At 38.3% G+C, this 19,141-nt stretch overlaps 2 protein-coding genes across 7 annotated transcripts in view; one reads left to right on the top strand and one right to left on the bottom strand.

Moving 5' to 3' along the window:
* The window catches only part of CUNH1orf116 (chromosome unknown C1orf116 homolog), a 32,586-nt gene extending 17,434 nt beyond the window's left edge, over window positions 1–15,152 (bottom strand). For all 3 annotated transcript variants that reach the window (XM_015597858.2, XM_025040516.1, XM_006922819.3), the window contains exons 1-2: window positions 13,910–15,152; window positions 13,402–13,561 (exon numbers count right to left, since the gene is read on the bottom strand). In XM_015597858.2, the coding sequence (XP_015453344.1) occupies window positions 13,402–13,561; window positions 13,910–13,947 (198 nt within the window). In that variant the 5' untranslated portion in view covers window positions 13,948–15,152. The remainder of the gene's footprint in view (window positions 1–13,401; window positions 13,562–13,909) is intronic.
* Window positions 15,153–15,218: 66 nt separating this feature from the next.
* The window catches only part of PFKFB2 (6-phosphofructo-2-kinase/fructose-2,6-biphosphatase 2), a 26,675-nt gene continuing 22,752 nt past the window's right edge, over window positions 15,219–19,141 (top strand). For 3 of the 4 annotated variants that reach the window (XR_003043438.1, XM_015597849.2, XM_006922817.3), the window contains exons 1-2: window positions 15,219–15,400; window positions 16,558–16,668. Coding sequence is in view for 3 of the 4 variants with exons in the window: in XM_015597849.2 (XP_015453335.1) it covers window positions 16,578–16,668 (91 nt within the window). In the remaining variant the exon portion in view is untranslated. The other variant, XM_006922816.3, reaches the window with a different exon arrangement.

The raw sequence follows: 19,141 nt of genomic DNA, 5'->3' as shown, positions 1-19,141 counted from the left end.
ACTATTCCTTTTCTATATATCTTTTTTTTGTCCTTCTACCCTCATCCATTATGTAAATATCCTCTCAATACATCAATAATCTATTAATTTCATCTCGAAGAAACATTTTCCAGAGCATTCTGATCTGCTTCCATTTGGATAGGTTGTTCTCTAGCCTGTTCCATGACTGGCATTTGATATTTGTCTTCGTTGTCCTACTGGGAAAAATCGTTCTTTTTGTTGGATCCCCTAGATCTCATATCTTTCTCTCTCTTGACTTAGCTCTCATATTTTGACAAAACACATTCTCCAGTAGTTTCCTGCGAAAGAGCACATAAGCTCTTAGATGTCTGAAAATATCTTTGTTCTATCTACACATGATTGATAGTTTGGCTGAGTATAGAATTTTAAGTTGCTGCTGTCTTTCACCTTTCTGTGTACAGTTGAAAAACTCAAAGCATTTATGATTCTAAATTTAAGGCTTTCTCTTTGTTTTTAGTATTCTGAAATTTTCATGATGATGTGTTTTGGAGTAGATCTATATACTATGCTGGGTATTCAGTAATTCCTTCCAATCTAAAAACCTATGACCTTCAGTTCTGGGATATTTTCTTGAACTATTTCTTTGATAAATTCTTACCCTTCATTTTCTCTGTTCTTTATTTTTGGAACTTCTATTATTTAGATGGTGGACATCCCGGACCACTAGTTCTTTCTTTGCTTTGCTACTTGGAGATTTCTTAAAACTTACCTACAACTTTCTGTTGAAGTTTTAATTTCCAATAATTATTGTTTGGTCTCTGAATTTTTATCACTTTCTTCTTTAATTTCATTGATAGGAAATCTTCTCTTATTACTTTAAGAATACTGTATATATGTAAATGTAATGTTAGTGTTTTTCTGCCTCCGTAGTCTTTTTTCTCCAAGTCACTTTTTTTTCCTTTTTGTTTTGATTTTGTGTTTCTCATATAATAACATCTTCAGATGTCTGAGGAGCTGTGGCTATCCACTCAAATTTAAGAATCTGTCAACAAAAAACTGACGAAGTTTTATGGCATGGAAGGGGCTGGTTGACGGTGGATTTCACTGTAAAATGATCTCATTGCCCCATTTGGTAGGAAAATCTTTGATGTCAATATCTTTAGTCTTTTTTGTTGGCCTGCTTGGAATCCTCAGAGACAATTCTTCAGAGAAGATTATTTCAAAATTCTGCCTGCAGGGCATAATTCTGGCAGCTAGCATTCCCAGCACTTAGTATGAGAAGGTTGTCCATCTCAACATCAATATATATAAAAAAAAAACCCACACTTCATTTCCTTAGTTTTAGTATAGGCAGCCTTTGTTTTACCCTCTCCTGAGAGGGAATGTAGCATGCTCTTAGTTGCTCAGAGTGGCAGATATCTGAGAGTCTGTTTCTTAACCTGACTCTCCACCCATCCTCCTGATTTTTTCCAGAAGTATTAATACCATCAATTCTTAAATTGAGGGGAGGTTCCATGGAAAAAAATAGGGTTGCTGGCTTAGGACTCAGCTTTTCCAAATCTGCTAGGTTGCTTACCATTCATCTAACTGCTGGGTAGCTTCCAAAATTTTGTTGCTATTATTTACTTCACCATCTCTTTGTCCTTGAGAGTTCATGCTTTTTAAAATTCCATTATTATCATTTTATTGTAGTTTTGGGAGAATGGAGATCAATGAATATGTTCAACCTGCTGTCTTTAACCAGATACCCAAATTTACTACAACCCACATCCATCTGGCTTCTTTTTCCACTACTGCTCTGAAATAGTTTAAATTCATCCATGAGATCCAGGTTGCCAAATTCTACAGACTCAATCCTCCTTTATTTTTTTTTATGACATCCAATATAGTTGGCCTCATTCTATTTCTTAAACAACTATTTTCTCTCAAATTACATAACTTGAAAATTTTATCCATCTCTGACATCTTCTGAACTCTATTATCTTTGGTGTTTCTTTCTTCTTTAACTTGCAAATGCTGGCTCTTTTTCTTTTACCTGACTTCTAAACTTTGGGAGTTCCCTCGGGTTTGGGGATGAGCCTCCCTCTCATTACATACTCTCTCTAGTTGATCTCTTCCATTCATAAAACTTTTAACTATTCATAAGTCGACAATTTCAAAATTTAGATCTTTATCTTTAGACATTTTAAACTTTAGACCTGTAGAGGCCTACATGGCATTCCCTTTCAGATGTTTCACAAACATCTCAATATGTCCAAACTCTTATTTTCTCTATTCTTTCCAAATATTCTCGCCCTCTATCTTCCATTGGTCAATAAAGGTCACTTTCAGCCACCAGCTGCTTGAGTAGAAACCCTGAGAGATATTCTAGATGCTCCCGTCTCTATTATTCCCCATGTCACCAAGTCCTGGAGATCCTGTCTCCAAAATATATCTTAAATGCATCCTCTTCTCATGACATTTACCTAGTTCAAGCCATCATCCATTTATTAGCTCTTCATCCTTGAGGAAGTTATCAAACCTCTCTAATCCTCAGTAACCATATCTACAAAATAGAGATGATAATAATAATAGTATCTGTCTCATAGAGTTATTGTGAAGATTACATAAGATAATACATGAAAAATGTTCAGTACATTGTAAACACTCAACAAATGCTATTATAATTATTACTGTTGTCACATACAGGTTATTATAGTAGTCTCCTCCTAGCTGGTCTCCCACTTTCACTCTTGTCCCCTTCAGTTAATTCTCCATAGAGCAGTTACAACAACTCAGAAAAATGTAAGTCTGATGGCTTCCTTAAAATGCTTTATTGTCTTCTCAATGATCTTAGGATAACTTTATTCCTAAATTGCACATTTACTTCATTTGTTTATATATTCATTCATTCAACTATATGTTGAATGTCTACTATGTGTCCAATACTTTGCTAGGGATAAAATGGTAGCAAGAGAGAAATGGCCCTTGCCTTCACGAACAAACTACTTGGGGACACAAATATAAAATAAACAAACAAAATGTGGTAAGTGTGAATTAGAGTAAGTGCTTAATACAGGTTTATAGATGCTGCAAATCTGGATCCTTGCCTGCTTCTAAAACATCTCACTCCCTCTTTCCCAGTTTACCACACTGGCCAGTCTGGCCTGGAAAATATTTCCCTTTCTCTTGCAACAGTGTTTTCAAATGCTATACCCCCTACTTGTTCTTTTTATTCTTCAACTGACTAACTTCTATTTATACTTCAGGTTTCCACTTCAGTGTCACTTTCTCAAAAAGGTTTTCCTAGATTCACCACATTAATTAGACTCTCCCACCCCATTATTATCTTCATAGCACTTGTGTTTCTATTCTTTTATAGCATTATTTGTGTCTCCCCACCCCCACATCTACCCAGAGCCTAAGGCAGTTCCTGAAACACATTAACATTCAAAAATGTTTATTGAGTGAAGGACTATCCTTGTAATCCTGAGGTATTTGATACCATATCTTACGAGAAGTAGAAGCTCAATAAATTATGACTTTAAATGCTTCTAGCCAAATCTAAGATCATTTTCTAAGTCTTCATTGTTAGAGAGTAAGAGTAAGAAAAATAAGGCTGGATGTTAAAAGATGAATCTACTGGGAAGGGTCACTTTGGCAAAAGGTCAACATAATTCGAAATCTGTTCCGTAGTTTTGTAGGTTTAAAAACTTGATTTCATTAGTTTACTCTATAATATTTGAGCTCTGGGAGAAGTAATTCAATCCATTGAAATTCATAAGAGAAAGAGTAATCTTAATGAAATTAGTTAAGTCATAGCAGAAGGAAGTTTAAAATTCTAATAGATGTAAGTTCTGTCCACAATTGGAATGGATAATTTTGTGAAGTATCCCACATAACAGACTCTAAAAAATGATTCTTATTCTATGATAAAGGGCACATTTTCTATTTAATTCAATATAAATATCTGACAGGACTGAATGAACCGTGCTAGAAATATTCAGTTACTTGTTAAAGTGTTTTACCCTTTTGGACAGTTGTAAATACTGAGAAATTCTTACTATCCTTCCTTTCCCCATTGCTGATGGAAAAATTATATTATTAATTTGCTTCATACCTGATGTTTCCATTTCCAAAGTTATATATTTTTAAACAAAATTTATAGTAGTTGTTTTTTTTTTTTAAAAAGAAAGGTATTGCTGAGGACTTCCATTTCCAGTAATGCTGGACTAGGTGATTCTGACACATCCTCCTTGCTGAAGAAGTAGAAAGCCAGAAATATCGTGAAGAATTTGAAGAATGGCCAGGCCTGGATCAGAATGAGCATAGAGATAGGATGAGCATTTGGGGCCACTTTTCCCCCTGGAGACATTTTTCCATTTCAAAATGGGTGGCTGAGATGCTGAGGAGTGTTCCTGATGGCTTCACAGAAGCGGGGGATCAGGGACTGGAATCCAGAATCCGCCAGTGGATGGGACCTCGTGAACCACATTCACTGTAGGTTGGTACGTTAGAGTTGCTCCAGGAGTGAGCATGTACTCATTCCAACACTGGGGTGGGGACTAGCTGTGTTGGATTTACTAAGTTATGATGATATCTATATACTCTATTTTATGAGCCAGTTAAGAGCCAGTTATGAGCCAGGCATAATTTTGTCTATATTTTGTATTTATCTTCAGCACTGATTTTGAACTTCAAAATTATTCAAGAGGGCCATCTTTAGGGTTTTAGAAGATGGCCAAGTCACTATGACACCTGCTCTAATATTTTAAGATTCGATAAGGAAGCCCTTCATTTGAGTATGAAGAAAGCCATAGGAGTAAGATCAGAAAACTCTTCTTGGTGTACAGAAGTAATTTTAGAAGCACAGAAAGGCAGAGAAGCAGTTGAGAGGCAGTTACTAAAGCAGAGAGAATTCTTGCTTTTTTTTTTTTTTTTAACTCACACATAGGGAAATCATAAAAGTTTTAGTGATCTCAGGGAAATATATTCGTGGTGATCGGGTGCCTGATTTTATCTAATAAAGACACTCAAAATCTATAAACATAAGAGACAAAGACAATCCAAGTCAGAACAAAATTTTAAAATAGAAAAAGCATTTGAAATGTGTGCTTTTCTATTCTTGAATCTCTCATTTTAGGCTTAGCGATATAATAAACATTATATATACTACTACCAAATATGGAAGTCCTGTTTTGCAGCCTGTCCTATGTTCCTTTCCAAACACTACTGGGATGGTAAAGAGGAGAAAAAGAAAAAAAAGAAGCCAGAGATCTTTTTGTAATTATCTATTCACTTCAGAACTAGCATTTGAAACAAAATTTTCAAGACGTCAGGGTCTTAATGACTTCTAGCTTTGTTTCTTACAACGTAGGAGGCTACATTACAATATTTGAGCTTTACTATTAAAGCATTCCTTTCCATTTGCATTAGGTTTTTAAAGGTAAATTTTACTTTGCAATATTCACCCCATAGTGATCTGAGTTTGTTCCTCTAGACCCTCGGAATAAATCTAATTCACCTTTCACATGCTTCCAAAGATTTGAAGTTAGCCATCATGTTAATCTGAAATCTATTTTCTCATCTCCAGTGCCTTCGGCTATCATATAGCAGTTGTCAAATTTTAGTTTTTCAGGTTTTACGTGTAAAAACCTTAATCTAAACCCCCAAGTGACTTAGGCAGGGTACATTAATACTATTGCTTCCTTTTAAAATAGATCTTTTAACTATTAAAATGCAATTATTCCTGCAGTCTAAGTCATATCACCCCACTAGGATCAAGATTAGAGTTAAGTACTACTGCTATTTCTTTGTCAAATCTACTATAAAACTAGGTTTTCCATATGCTAGACTCAAAAAATGGATTGTTTTAGAACTTAAAGGCAGGTCTTCACATTTACGAGTATTCAACATTAGGGTTTTCAGCCCTAATGTTGAGAGTTTTGAATTGTCATTCATTGTACTCTGTCTTCTCATATTACCTGTAAATTTAATAACTATAACTAGTAGATGAAAATGGATTGCATGAGGTCAAGGACATAGAACTGATCTAAGCCAACCGTGGTTATAGTCATGGTTCTCACTTATCATGCATCAGAATCACCTAGAAGCCTTGTTAAAACAGATTGTTGGCCTCGTTTGATTTTCTTCTGAGAATTTGAATTTCTAACAAGTTCCCAGGTAATGTGATGAGCACATTTTAGGTACAGTTAATTGTTCAACCAGCTACCATCACACAGACCATGAGGTTTGGCTTGACTCGTTCTTATGCTGGATTTATGCTGATCCCACAGATATATTTTGTACTGGTGCACAAATTGATTAATACATTATGGTTCCACGTCCATAATTTTAAAGCTTTCAATGAGAGTTTGATTTAGAGTGTAAACTGGCCATTTCTAGTAATTTGTGTTGTTTCAAATAAATGTTTAAATGTCGACATTGTCAAAGAATAAATTCTTCCAGAGTTGTCAGTTTCCAAATAGATTCAAGTTCACACAGCCCTCCCATCTATTGTAAACTAAAGGGAACAGTCAACCTTCCCAGTTTGACAATTTGTCAGCAGTAGCGTTGAATTACAACTTTCAGGAGCTGACTGCATACCAGAAAATTTGGAGTCAAGAAAGAGAAATTTCAAATGCCCTCTGGTGTTAAAAAGAAGAAACACTTTCGTTTCTCCCGTCAGTTATTAAGACTCCACTTACAGAATGAGCTTTGGCAGATTTTGGTACACAAGTCGAAGCAGGGGTCTATTAGCTTTTGATAAACTTGGCCGTGGCACCTGTTCACTGCCCTCTGCCCTCACCCCAAGATATGCTCAGACAACAACATTTTCACTTCATTTATTCCTTGAAAACAAGTCATTTCATACAGCATTTGCATATTCAAAAATCATACACCTCATAAATAAATAAAATCAATGCATCTTAATAACAATGGCAATATCACATAAGAGTTGTACAAAATGAAATTGGACATCTCCCAGATAGCAGCAGTGCATTAACTTTGACAAAAATATGCTGGCAACTAGACAAAAGAACATTTTTAAAACAAGAAAACACTGTGCATTTTCATTAACGAAAAATATTTTCTTATGTCATGAAAAACAAAATTTTGTTCTGTTTTGCCCTTCGCTACTATTTCAAGTCATGTCTAAAGCTCTAAATTTGACAGTCTTATGGTTTTCTTCTTGTTTCAGGAATTCCTCCTCTACTGTATTAATGCTGGAAATATAGAACTATTGTCATTCTCTATACTACTGACAAGTTATACATATTTATTTTGTATTTTAAGCTGAATTCAACACATTTTTAAAGGAAAAATTATTTTGCTAAGGAAATCATATTTCTTGTAAACAACTTGAGTACTGAATGTGGCACCAAGGTGAACTGGACAACTGACAAGAATCGGGTGCCCTGGTCCTTTTAAGTAACATGGGCTACAAATAACTACACATTCTATGTTAGTTACAAAGTCAGGCTTATGTAATCTTACTAAAAATTCTAAAGCTTTCTTAACCTTTTCTTTTTTAAACTTACAATGTAATCAAATCATATCTTCACTATCCCTAAACTCCTAGTTGTAGGTTTGTATTTTTAAAAACAAGTATAAAAAGGCATCATACCAAAATGCTTATATTCAAGATTTTATACTTTAATGACTAGCTTTTCAGTTACGACCCTGCTACATTCTATGCCAGGAAATGGGGGAGAAGGATTAAGGTGACAAAAAGGCATTGCTTGAAAAGTTTTCCAAATAGTACAATTCACGACTAGGAATGCATCCATCGAGGATCTCTTCTGTTTAAGTGGTACTTTATTCTCCTGCCCCTTTCTCCCTTAATTCTAAAATAGTACAGGAAGGTCATTGATCTCCTTTAAATTTATTTGAACCAAGACCAAAATCAGCACCTCATAATTCAGTTATCAATGTAGTAACTTCTTCAAAGTCAAAAATTCTAAGCACTGTGAACACAATACTAGCTAATTTTTGAAGAAAAAAAAAAAATAACACCTTCCCACAATCACGAAGTTTTATATTCTAAGTTGAATGAGATGTGTTGGAATATCATAACTTTTAGTAAAAAAAAAATCTTCAATAAACTAGCTTATTCAAATGAAGTGTTTCACTTAAGTCTTAATAATAGTGTTGCTTACATATGACTTTTAAGGCCTCTGACTCAAAAATCAGTTCCCTTAAAATAAATTTGCCTAGAAACAAATGAAAATTTAAGAATGTAACCTTTTCAAAGTTGTTAGTCATCTTTGCGCTATAAGGACAAATATGAATGAATGATAAAGAACAATCATATAATCAAAATAGGTAACATTTTGAAAGCTAAGGCATAGAGCATGCTAATAGTTACTGAAATTGAGTGCTACTGTTATTAAAACACCAGATTGTTGTACCACTGGATACACCATACACTGATGGTAATTGTTAAGAAAAGCTGATTGTTAGCAGCTCAAGAATTATATTTTAATGTCTTTAATAAGATCCTTGGAGAGGGCTAACATGTAAACTTTTATTTCACATTTTTTAAAGTGCTGCAAATAATAACAAATGTGCATTTCGACACATGAAAGAATATAAATCTTAATATATGAAAGTTTAGGAAGGCCACCTGAATCATAAAGAAAAAAAATCACTCTGCTGCTAATCTTGCATATTTCCCATTTTAATTTTCAAAAGAAGACACAGAAAACTATGTTTAGCTAGGGCAACTTGCAACATTCATGTTTTAAAGCCTACATTGGCTAGAAAGGATAAGTAAGTTAGGCATGGGCACTTAGGGTCATGTATAGATAAATAATATAATGTTAATTCATTCCTAATTATGATTTTGCAGGGACTTGAACTTCATGGAATAATCAAGTGGTATGACTATATTAATTTTTGCCAAGAGGGTCAAGCTGACCAGCAGCCAACTTTCATTCATGGAAACAACTGAAAAATCAACCCTAAACCATTAACAGATGTACCACACTGGTGTCTTCATATGACTATCACATCATAAAATTCCCAGGGATAAAACTTTTAATTTCTGAAATCACTCTATCTAGAAATGTATTTTCATAGACCTACACCTGATTTTTAAATCTAAAGAAGAGTAAGGGAAAGAAGAATAACAGAAAGGAGGAGTAGGGGTAGAAAAACACAATCTTCATTCATTCTGCCACTAATGGAAACTATCCTCATTTTAATTAAAAAAAAATTCTTGTATGGCAGTCAAAAACAATGACTAAGAAGAGGGTTTCATTCTGCTCAAGGGCAAATTTAAAAAAAAGTTTCTTTTAATCCTACAGCAAGCACTGAATCCATAGGTTTTCAAAATTCTAGAGATTAGAATTTATACCTTAATAATTTCAAAAGCTTAATATCTGCAGTTAAAAAAAATCTTTAAATTCTGTGAAGCTCATTATAAATGAGTTTGGCATGAGCACAAGTTTAGGTTTTTAATACTCAATAATTCAATCAATGATCTCCAATTTTGAATTTCCATGATTAGAACATTATTTTAAAGACCTAAGGCTAATTAGTTTAAAAAGTCATTATTGAAAACTATTTGATTGAATATCAGTTTCCAACTGGTGAATGGACAACCTAGATAACAGGTAAACTAGACTGTAATAGATCCCCTGAATAAACACTTGACACTTGCTATAAAAGTATAAGCTTAAATCTATAAATAAAAACAATTAAAATGAAGGAGTTTAATTTTATAAAATATCAAAGTTCTATTTTTTTCCATTTGTTAAAGTAACCCGGAAATTATGTTGGGAAACACATCAATAGACACCTGACATGTTACTCAATAAATATTTGTTGCATGAATAAACTTCTCTAAAATTCCAGTTAGCAAATGTCAAGTTTGGCACCTGAAGTACCTAGGAAAGGCAAACGATTTGGTTGATATTACCCAGTGATATAACTTACAATTTTAAATTTAATATTTTCTGGGAAAATTAAGAGATACAAAAACCTTTTAGACCGGAGGACAGACAGGTACCAAGAGATTTTCAATCATATTCATTTGTACATATTATGATTGCCAAACATTAAGTATTGCAAATTCACAAGAGCTATTTTTAAGGCTCAGTAAAATAGAAAATTAAACACTTTTAAGTTATACTGACCAAAATAACTTATGCCTAAAGCAGCTATTCACACAAAAAGTACTCAAAAAATGTCATCTAATGATTTCAAGCATACTTTGTAAATTGTTCCTTAACGGTATTTTTTTCCCCTAAATTGTTGACATTTTCCTTAATTTTATATGGTCACCTCCACTGAGTGAAAGTGTTAAAAGTAAACCTCAATTTTGTAACATTTGTCAAGAAGATACTATGAAAAAGATTTCAGTGCTTTAAAGTATGCCATTAGTAAGATACTTAATCAAAAATGAGACCAATAATAACAAAACCTCACATTAAGCCTCTCCACATTATGCAAGATAATACATAACAAATTATAATTTAGCATCCCTGATCTTCAGAAGAATTAAGAGGTAGAAAACTTCTATCTAGATCTCATAGAGAAGCTAAGTTTTAGAGGGTGTGCCTTAAAGATGAGCCCACCACGCAAATGGCTACACATCTAATATTAGGAAGAAGCTATTCAGATAAGGCAAGGATTTAAAAACTCATATTTTGGAAGTGAAACAAATTCATTCAACATTATTATCTCAATTACTTTAAAACTCCTCAAAAGTCCAAGTAAAAGATGTGGATAAGCAAAGTGCTAATTTGCAGAAATGTGAAATTATTCGAAAGAGCATCAGTGGTGGAATAAGGCTAGGATGAAAAATACTGTTTAGGTAAACAAAAGATCTCACAAAAACCAAACCAAAGCAAAGCATTATCACTTGAGATGAAGGTTTTTCTTTTAGGAGTTAGAGAAAGTCTTAACGAAAAGATGAGGAAATTAAATCCCTCCAAATCATTACATGAAAAAGCAAAAATCAAGCAAATTTGAAGGGACTTCTATTAAAAAAAAAAATACCCTGCTTAATTTTAAAGTTTTATCCAAATGTGACAAAGAACAATAAATGAGTTGCATTAAAACACGAGGCCAATGGTCTTTGAAAGCTTCAGTAAGCTGCCAGGCACCTTTTCCCTCATACATTCTACTTTTACATGCTAGAAATCCCAAATTGGGCACTCTAAGTTCCTGTTTTTAGGTAACATTCTCAAGGAACAGGCTCACCCCTATAAAAATTGCTTGTTATATACTTATAACTGGTTAAGTACACATTTATAAAGCCTACCAAATTGCAATATAAAATCAGTTTTGACAATTCTGATATTTTCATTTGAGAAATCAATTCATAATTTAGAAACTATTAACTCAGAGTTTTTAAAAGAACGCAATTACTGGAGACATTGTGGTTTATGTCCGGTGGCCTCACACGAGGCCTTCTGCATTACCCAAATATGAAGCTGTTTTCTTCTACAAGTTAATGCTGCTGGGTGCTAGTTTATAATACTTAAAACTCCATCTTCAGGTTGGTGTCAGTAGATAGCAAACACCACCTAGTTTGTCACCCCAGCACAAAGAGGGCATGTATCACCACTGTAGACACACATCTGTAAACTTGCACACTAATTTTAATCTTAACAAGGAATTTCAGTGTCTAAGTGGCTTTAAGTTAAAAAGATGATTCAAGCATTGTGTCCTTTGTTCTTTAGGGTTATGAATAGCTTATTGGAAAACCCAGAACCTTCTGGATCTGTGAGGTAGTAGGCTTCAATCCTCATCATGCATAGATCACACTTCTCCAAAGCTGGTATGGCCTGTCTCCCTGGCATGTTCCCTTGCTTCTGCTTGTCCAGTTAATCCCTTTTGACATACCATGCATCTCAGGGTGAAGCGGTTTACATCAGTAAACTGTCTCTTTCTTTTAGCTTCATCTGCTAATTCCAGTGCTTGTACAAGAACAATATCATCATTAGAGGAGAAAATGGTCAGAGGAGGGGTGTCTGGGTCGGGAAAGGTACGTTGAAGTGGATCGTAGTGGATGCCATCATAAATAAGCAGGACCCTTTTGGTATAGCCCGCATCTTCCCCAAAACGATCAATTCTTACTGTCTGTGTATCTACTACACATATTTCGCATTGATAAAATTTAGACAAAATTGATATCTCAATAGCTCCACCCCAGGTATCATCCCTTTTGATCCATTCACAGTACTCTTGATTTGTTTTTCCCAGTATTGCCTCGCTATAGAAGTCTGGATCACTTGCTACAATTTGTGCTATGAGGCGCCTCATCTCAGGGGCACAAGCTGGATTCAAGACTCCTCCTTCGACAACATAGTACACACTGGTAAAGAGGCAAGAGTTGTCCGCTGGGACCACGGTTCTGGTAAGCACAGGCAAAGTTTCCCTGACGTAACTAGGAGCACCATGTTTTGTAAATGCAGGTGAAGTTTGGGGCCTGGTTTGGTCTTCTTCAACAATCAGCATGTCGCCTGTTAAAAACAGAACAAATCCAGAACTGCAGAGAAAGTATAGATGAAACTGTGCGGGTGTTCACTAGCCAAGTCTGTAAGTTACAAACAGGAGTTAAAGTATGAGCTGGGCTTATTGGAGAGAATATAGCTTTGCAAACCAGTGACCAGTAACACTCCCTGTTAGCTGAATCTTTTATAAAGTTCAAAACAGAACAAAAAACAAAACACTTTAGGTTGCAACCCAATTTTGTGAAGTAGCCTGGGTTATACACCTTTTTTAACTTTTTAAAAAAGATACATTTCAAGAACAAAATTTTCTTAGCTTGCTATCTATTTAAAAAGCACAAATCTTCCGAATGGTGTTTACCACAGACTAGACCACTAGGGGGTTCTCCTCCTTCTGAAACTTACCTAGTCTGTTCCGTGTTTACAGGATCTTTGACGCAAGTATCGGTGGAAGCTTTTAATTATCAATATTGCTGTTCAAATTTTAATACTGAACAGAAACAACTGCTGTTTAGAACTTGAAAGGGCCTTTCGTTAATGTGTAAGAGCAAACTCTAATATGAATACACCTGTCAAAGTCAGTATATATGAAAGTGAGTGAAAAAACCAGGAAAGCAAGAAAGAAAAGTACTCTGCATCCTACAGATCTGCTATCTTCTTTCAGTAATATTGGGGGAAAGAACAATCAGGGCAGAGAAAACAGGTTCTACTTTTTCATATCTTTGTGGACGCCGATGGAAAACAAAATGAATGAGGCGTTTTCAAGGTAGACTGAGGAAGGGGGGACTCCAAGGCTTTGGGTTTCTTACATAGGTTGGGTCCTCTCTTTCAACCAAGGAGTTGGTAGATACTCGTCTCGTCAGAGTTCTATGTGCTTTAATCTATCCTTGTCCTTAAAGACCCCGGCTTTCCACAGCACTTTGCCTTGACTGTTCCTCTGTTCTCCCTCATGCCCCTTTCCTCCCAGGCTTTTCCTTGGCCCCAGCCTCGATTCCCTTACCTGACTGGATGGGCAAATCTCCCAGAAGGGTATCCCCATTGCTGAGATCCAGGCATTCCGGCGGGTACCCGACGAGAATTCGCTGATAGCTGGGGGCGATCCCGGTGATGGTGGCAATTTGGCCCTGGAGTTCCCGCACCCGAGTCCGGCTGGACAACTCCTGCAAAACATGGGTGCCATTCTTGGCCTTGCAACGGAGCCGCCACATCGTGTTGGTCTGGCTGCCCACAGGCCAGACACCCGCGGGGCCAGCTTTGGTCCCGGCAGCAGGATGGCAGACGCCGCCGGGGCAACCAGCCACCGCGGGGGCTCCAAAATGGCCACCCTTTGCCGGCCCGAACATCGCGAGAAGTCGCTGGTGGCTACGTTATCGCGATACTTTGGTGCAGCCTCGGTCTTAAACACTTTAAGAACTCTCTTAAAGTGACGACTAATTTTCGCCCCTACCCTTCAGAAGCCAAAGGCTGAAGATTTATCAGTATTCCTAAAGTACAAAAAGTCTTGCTACCTGTAGAGCGAATGAAGTACCTTCCGCGTCGGGAGCATATATGCTCAAGGAAAGAGGGCGGGTAAGAAGTTCCTGAATCCAGTACATTGGAATGTAATCTTGCACTTACTGAGGTCTTAAGTTAGTAAATTGGGGCTACCAAATTACACCGGAAGAAACAGAATCATCGTTCAGAATGCAAACGAATGCCAAGAATGGTCAGTGAGTCAAAGGACCTGTTAAAAACAACCAGATACTTGTGACTAGATTCATGGCTGTAGCAAACATTGACTCACTGAGGTTAAGGGACAACTGGCCATTCCACCTCCAGGAGACTGTAACTTGAAAACGTTAATTTGCCACATCAGAAAGCGCAGTATGAGGTCAGCATCTGGGCCTTGGGCAATTGCTACATTCAGTGGGTGGCAGTGTATAAGGAGAAGGAATGAAGAGGACTAATCTGTGTCATTCACATTCCAATTCAGGCTCTGAGTATACAGATATGAAGATGATTTCATTCTTGCCTTCAGTATAACCAGTAGTCAGTGTAATCGAAAGAGAGGGTGGGTGTAAAAGACACATAACCATTGAACTTCACAGCAACATGATAATGCTAGATTATGTGACATTTTCAAACCCGTATCCATAGAACCAAGAAGTGGTTCCAAAAAATTAATACTCATTATTTGTTTGTTTTTTTTTCAATTCTGGTTCATCAGCAAACCCTAACCAGCGTAGAGGGGTTTATTGACAGAATCAAGCATCAAACAGTCGTGGGGGTAACTACAAAAAGTTCACCTGAAATGTGCAAACTCACCTCCACTGTAAAAGCCTCTACCTCTTCCATAAGTTATATGGAAACTTTGAATATTTTCACACCTTTTATAACCCATTTTCCTGCTGGAGCCGTTTCCTCTTTGGTTCTTCAAGATGATCATAACAGATGGCATAGTGTGGGAGGGAGGAGGGAGAATAAAGAAGGTGGTTAGAAGTCCACTGGGTATGTGGTTGGGTCTCGGGAAGCTGGTGGTTTAGCGGTGAGAATGGTTGTTTTCTTAGATTACAGTGTCTGACCTATGGGAAGGATATGCAAACACCCTAAGGTAATCAATCAGCTCAAGTACTGTGGTAGCGTACTCTAGCAAAACACCTTATAAAGCTTACGTTCCAAACTATGGCTCAAACGAGATCCAGCTGGGATTCAGGTAGGAAAGGGTTAAACTCTAGGATTTTTTTTTTTTTTGCATCACCAAAAAGTTACACCCACTCAACGTGAATTAGTCTACTCTCGCGAGAGTATGAAAAAAGTAATGCTTTAGTAAACCCCGCCCCCAGCCCTATTAGTTGCCAAGCAACGATGCAACCAACCTCCATAGTGCTGGGAAACTTGGGAACTTGTCGTCTTTCTCCTTCATGATTCCATCCTCCTTCAGAAGCCAGCGTCAGCGATTCCGATTTGAGCTCCGCCCTCTAGAGCCTGCGGGCGCTGGATTGGTGGATGATTCTCTCCAGGTGAGGACCAACGTGAGGGTGGGCGGAGCTAGGCTGGGGCACTGGCTATGCGGGTGACTAGTGTGCGGGCGCCTCAGGCTACAGTTTGTCGGCTCCTTCGTGCAGCGTTACAGGGGAAGTGCCGAGGCCACTGCCGGGAGGGATCTTAGGGATCACAGGGTGAGCGACAGCTGTACAGCGCCTGGAAGAGCCTGGGAGTGTGGGAGGAAGTGGGCTGTGGGCATCCGGATGAGGTGCGGGACGACGGTGCCTTGCTGTTTCGGTGAAGTGCTGGCCCCCACGATTGCCGGGAGAGCGGACGTTCAGGGCCCGGGAGCCGCAGCTAGTGTTTGGGTTGGAGGATATGTGTGGTCGGTGGAAGAACAGTTCAAGGTCCTGAAGCAATAGGACCTTCCTACCTCACAAGTCCCTTGTCTGGATTGGAGGGCGGGGGGTGAGCTTGGGGCTCTCCCATCCCAGTTCGAGTTAGGTGACCTTGGAGAAGTCATTTACCACTTCTTTGTGCCTCAGTGTTCCTTCTATAGGCTTCGTCCCCGGGAGAGGTGCAGAGCAAAGGCTTGAGAATAAGAACATCAGAGGAGAAATGGTGACGTGCTAGGGGTGTCTCAGGGTCCAGTTACAGTTTTTCCTTCAGGAAACATGTTTGAGATTTTTCCCACTTCTCTCATTTTTTCACGACTGAATCTTCCATTTGACTGCCATTTACTTATGATAATGAACTTGATCTATTCGCCACGCACCCCATCCCCAACTACTGCTACTTGTCTCCCCAGATTCTTAAACTAGATTTTGGGGTCAGGAAGGAACTTGGATAAGGCACTTAATTTGATTGACCTCAGTTTTTCAATCTGTAAAATGGAGAGAAGTAATAACGGTAGCAAAATCTGCCTTATTACAGGATTATTGGAAGAATTGAAGAGAATTTATGTGAATGTAATTCCTAAGTCAGCATTATAAAATAAACAAGGTTCTAGTGCCCTATTTACAGATAAGGAAACAGAGGGCTGGGGGTTCATAACATCCTAGGACATGTAGCTATTAACTGGGAGATGGAGGGCTGGACTTGACTCTTGGCCTAGGGTATTTCACTTATATTGCACTGATCCTCTTCACTGAGTATTTTGAGATGTCTCCTTAATTCCTTTTGTCCCTTCCAGACATCTCCTGAAGAGCTGCCATGTCTCTGAATAATGTATCTTCTTCAGAACAGAGCAACAGTAGCTATGAAACCAAAGCCTCAAATCTTCGATTATCAGAGAAGAAATGTTGTAAGTTCTGGCAAAATGAGGGGCTGCTCTCTCCCAGGATTTTATCTCGGGGGTACAGTTGTAATCCTAGACTTTGCTGCTTGGTGGGAGTGAGAATTAATTCTTTAACATGGGAATTTAAAAGTCTACAAGGGGACTTTGCTGTTTGAAGTAAGTAGGTTCAGTGAAATGTCTGCCCTTGGAGCTGGACTCCTGGTGTGGCCCAGCATTTTCTTATTGCTTTCTTGAAATGAATCTCTGTCTCTACACTTGATTGATATTAAAAATTAAGACAAGCATTATTGTACACACAGTGAGTAAGGCAGAGTGGCGAGATACAGGAATTACTTGCGGCTGATTCTGTTAATACTTTCCCTTAGTCTCTCGGGCTAAGTTTTGTGAGGGTGCTGCTCATTGTAGAAATTGCATGTAGGAGCCAGTAGCTCATTTCTACAGACCTCAGTGGAATCAGTCCTAACAAACATTTGACTTTTCACTGTGTCTTGGGCACCTTACTTCCTCACAGGTTTAGCCTTTGAACTTTGTAAACTGTTTTTCCTACAGGTTCATTCCTCTGGGGACAGGTTTCACAGGAGCATTTGCATGTCAATCCTTTAGACCAGCAGTCCCCACCCAACCTTTTTGGCACCAGGGACTGGTGCTTCTATGAGATTCTAGTGCCTGATAATCTGAGGTGGAGCTGAGGCAGTGATGCTAGCAGCTGCAAATACAGATGAAGCTTTGCTCACTTGCTGGCCCACTGCTTACCTCCTGCTAGGCGGCCCAGTTCCTAACAGACCATAGACTGGTAAGGGTCCACAGCCCTGGGGGGTTGGGGACCGCTGCTTTAGACAGAGATGGCAGGTGGGTTTGCAGAGAGATGAAACATCTGCATTCTTAAGCATCATTATAGGCTGCAAGACTGCATAGCCCAGTCCAAAAGGTCCTGGGCAACTGAATCCCAGATGTTTTAGGAGAACCTGAAGGAATGTTAACCCTTACCTCTGCTTCCAAATTGCACGTTTCCTTTGGAATCTATCAGTCAATTCTTTTCACTTCCATGGTTATATGTATGTAATCAGCAGGTGAAAACAGCCAAACATCATGAGACCTGGAATTATCTCATGTCCAAATTTTACAAAGGAGTAAACTGAAGCATGGAGAGGATGAGCACCAATGAAGCTTGCTGGGGTTTGGGCTGTAGCAGAGGCACCTTGTTTGCATGTGATACGGGGGTTGGCATACCTCTACCATTAGGGTCCCCTTTCTCTGCCAGGACGGGAAGCTAGGTACCGAGGGCAAATACCCCATGGGAGATAACTAGAATAGCATGAATTTTGAGTGCAGCCTCTGGAGTCAGGCTGCCTGGGTTTGAATCCTGGTTTTACTACTTCCTAGCTGTGTGCCCTTGAACAAGTTGTTTATCCTCTCCATGCTTCAGTTTACTCCTTTGTAAAATCTGGATACTAATAGTATCTCCCTCCAGAGTGATGTGAGAATTAAATGAATAAATATAGGAAAGCACTTAGAAGAGTGTTGGGCACATAGCCGGATGTATTATTTTCACTGGTGATGATATTTGCATGTTGTATTTATTTCTAAAACATTATGTAAAAATTAAGTTGTACTCTAAATGCTGTACTTGGAGCTCACTGTTTAAAAGAGTCCTGTGAAGAATTATATTTTCAGTAAAGAGTGTTTTCTCCTCTTGTTTGACAATATTGTAATCCAGATTTTGGCATACAGGATGCACATCTTAAAGAGAGGTGCACTCGATTCAAAAGAGAGCGGAAAGATGGTATGTGTGCATGTGGGGAGTTGATATTTGTGGGCTCTTCTGGCCTCGCATCATGCCTGGTGTCAGTCCTCACTCCGCTTTCTTCTCCAAAGGACTCTCCTACTTATCTTCCTGACTCTTCTGCGGTTTTTCTGCCTTGAGGGCTTTTGATTAGTCAAGGAAGCAGTAGGCCCAGGTCTTTGTCCTGTTCTCTTGACTCTAAGTCCTGCATTGGACTCTGATTTCTCCTTTTCCAGCTCCACCCTCTTCTCCCCCACTGGAAGCACCTGGGTCGTACTAAAGCCACTGTCTTTCATTTACCGTGTTCTCTTTTCCCCTTTCCGATTGGACTGTGAGACCGTTGCAGCCACAGTCAAAGGAGAAATACATTTATGAGAATATGCGCTAGTTCATTTCCTTTTTCTCTGTTATTTGCCTGTATCTTGGAAGAGGCTCCCCTGGCTGCTTAGTGTTCATACCCAGCATTTGCTTATTAATAGCTCAACTGTTATCTCCTAGTTGCTAATTACACCTGTGGTGGCTGACTTGACTCTGAAATGAGTGAGCTGGAGGCCTGAAGAATGACTTTAGGGAGCCCATATCTCCAAAGGAACATTGCTGGAACTTCGGCTGCTCCAGGGGTGGGGATGAATGGGAGTAGTGATGCCTGAGGTATCTTTAAGGTACCCAGATGACTCTTGGTTTCAGGGCTCTCTG

The sequence above is a fragment of the Pteropus alecto genome, unplaced genomic scaffold (assembly GCF_000325575.1).
Source record: "Pteropus alecto unplaced genomic scaffold, ASM32557v1 scaffold359, whole genome shotgun sequence".
NCBI classification, from domain to species: Eukaryota; Metazoa; Chordata; class Mammalia; order Chiroptera; family Pteropodidae; genus Pteropus; species Pteropus alecto.
Note: the sequence above shows the minus strand (reverse complement) of the source record. Positions and strands in the feature narration are given on the sequence as shown.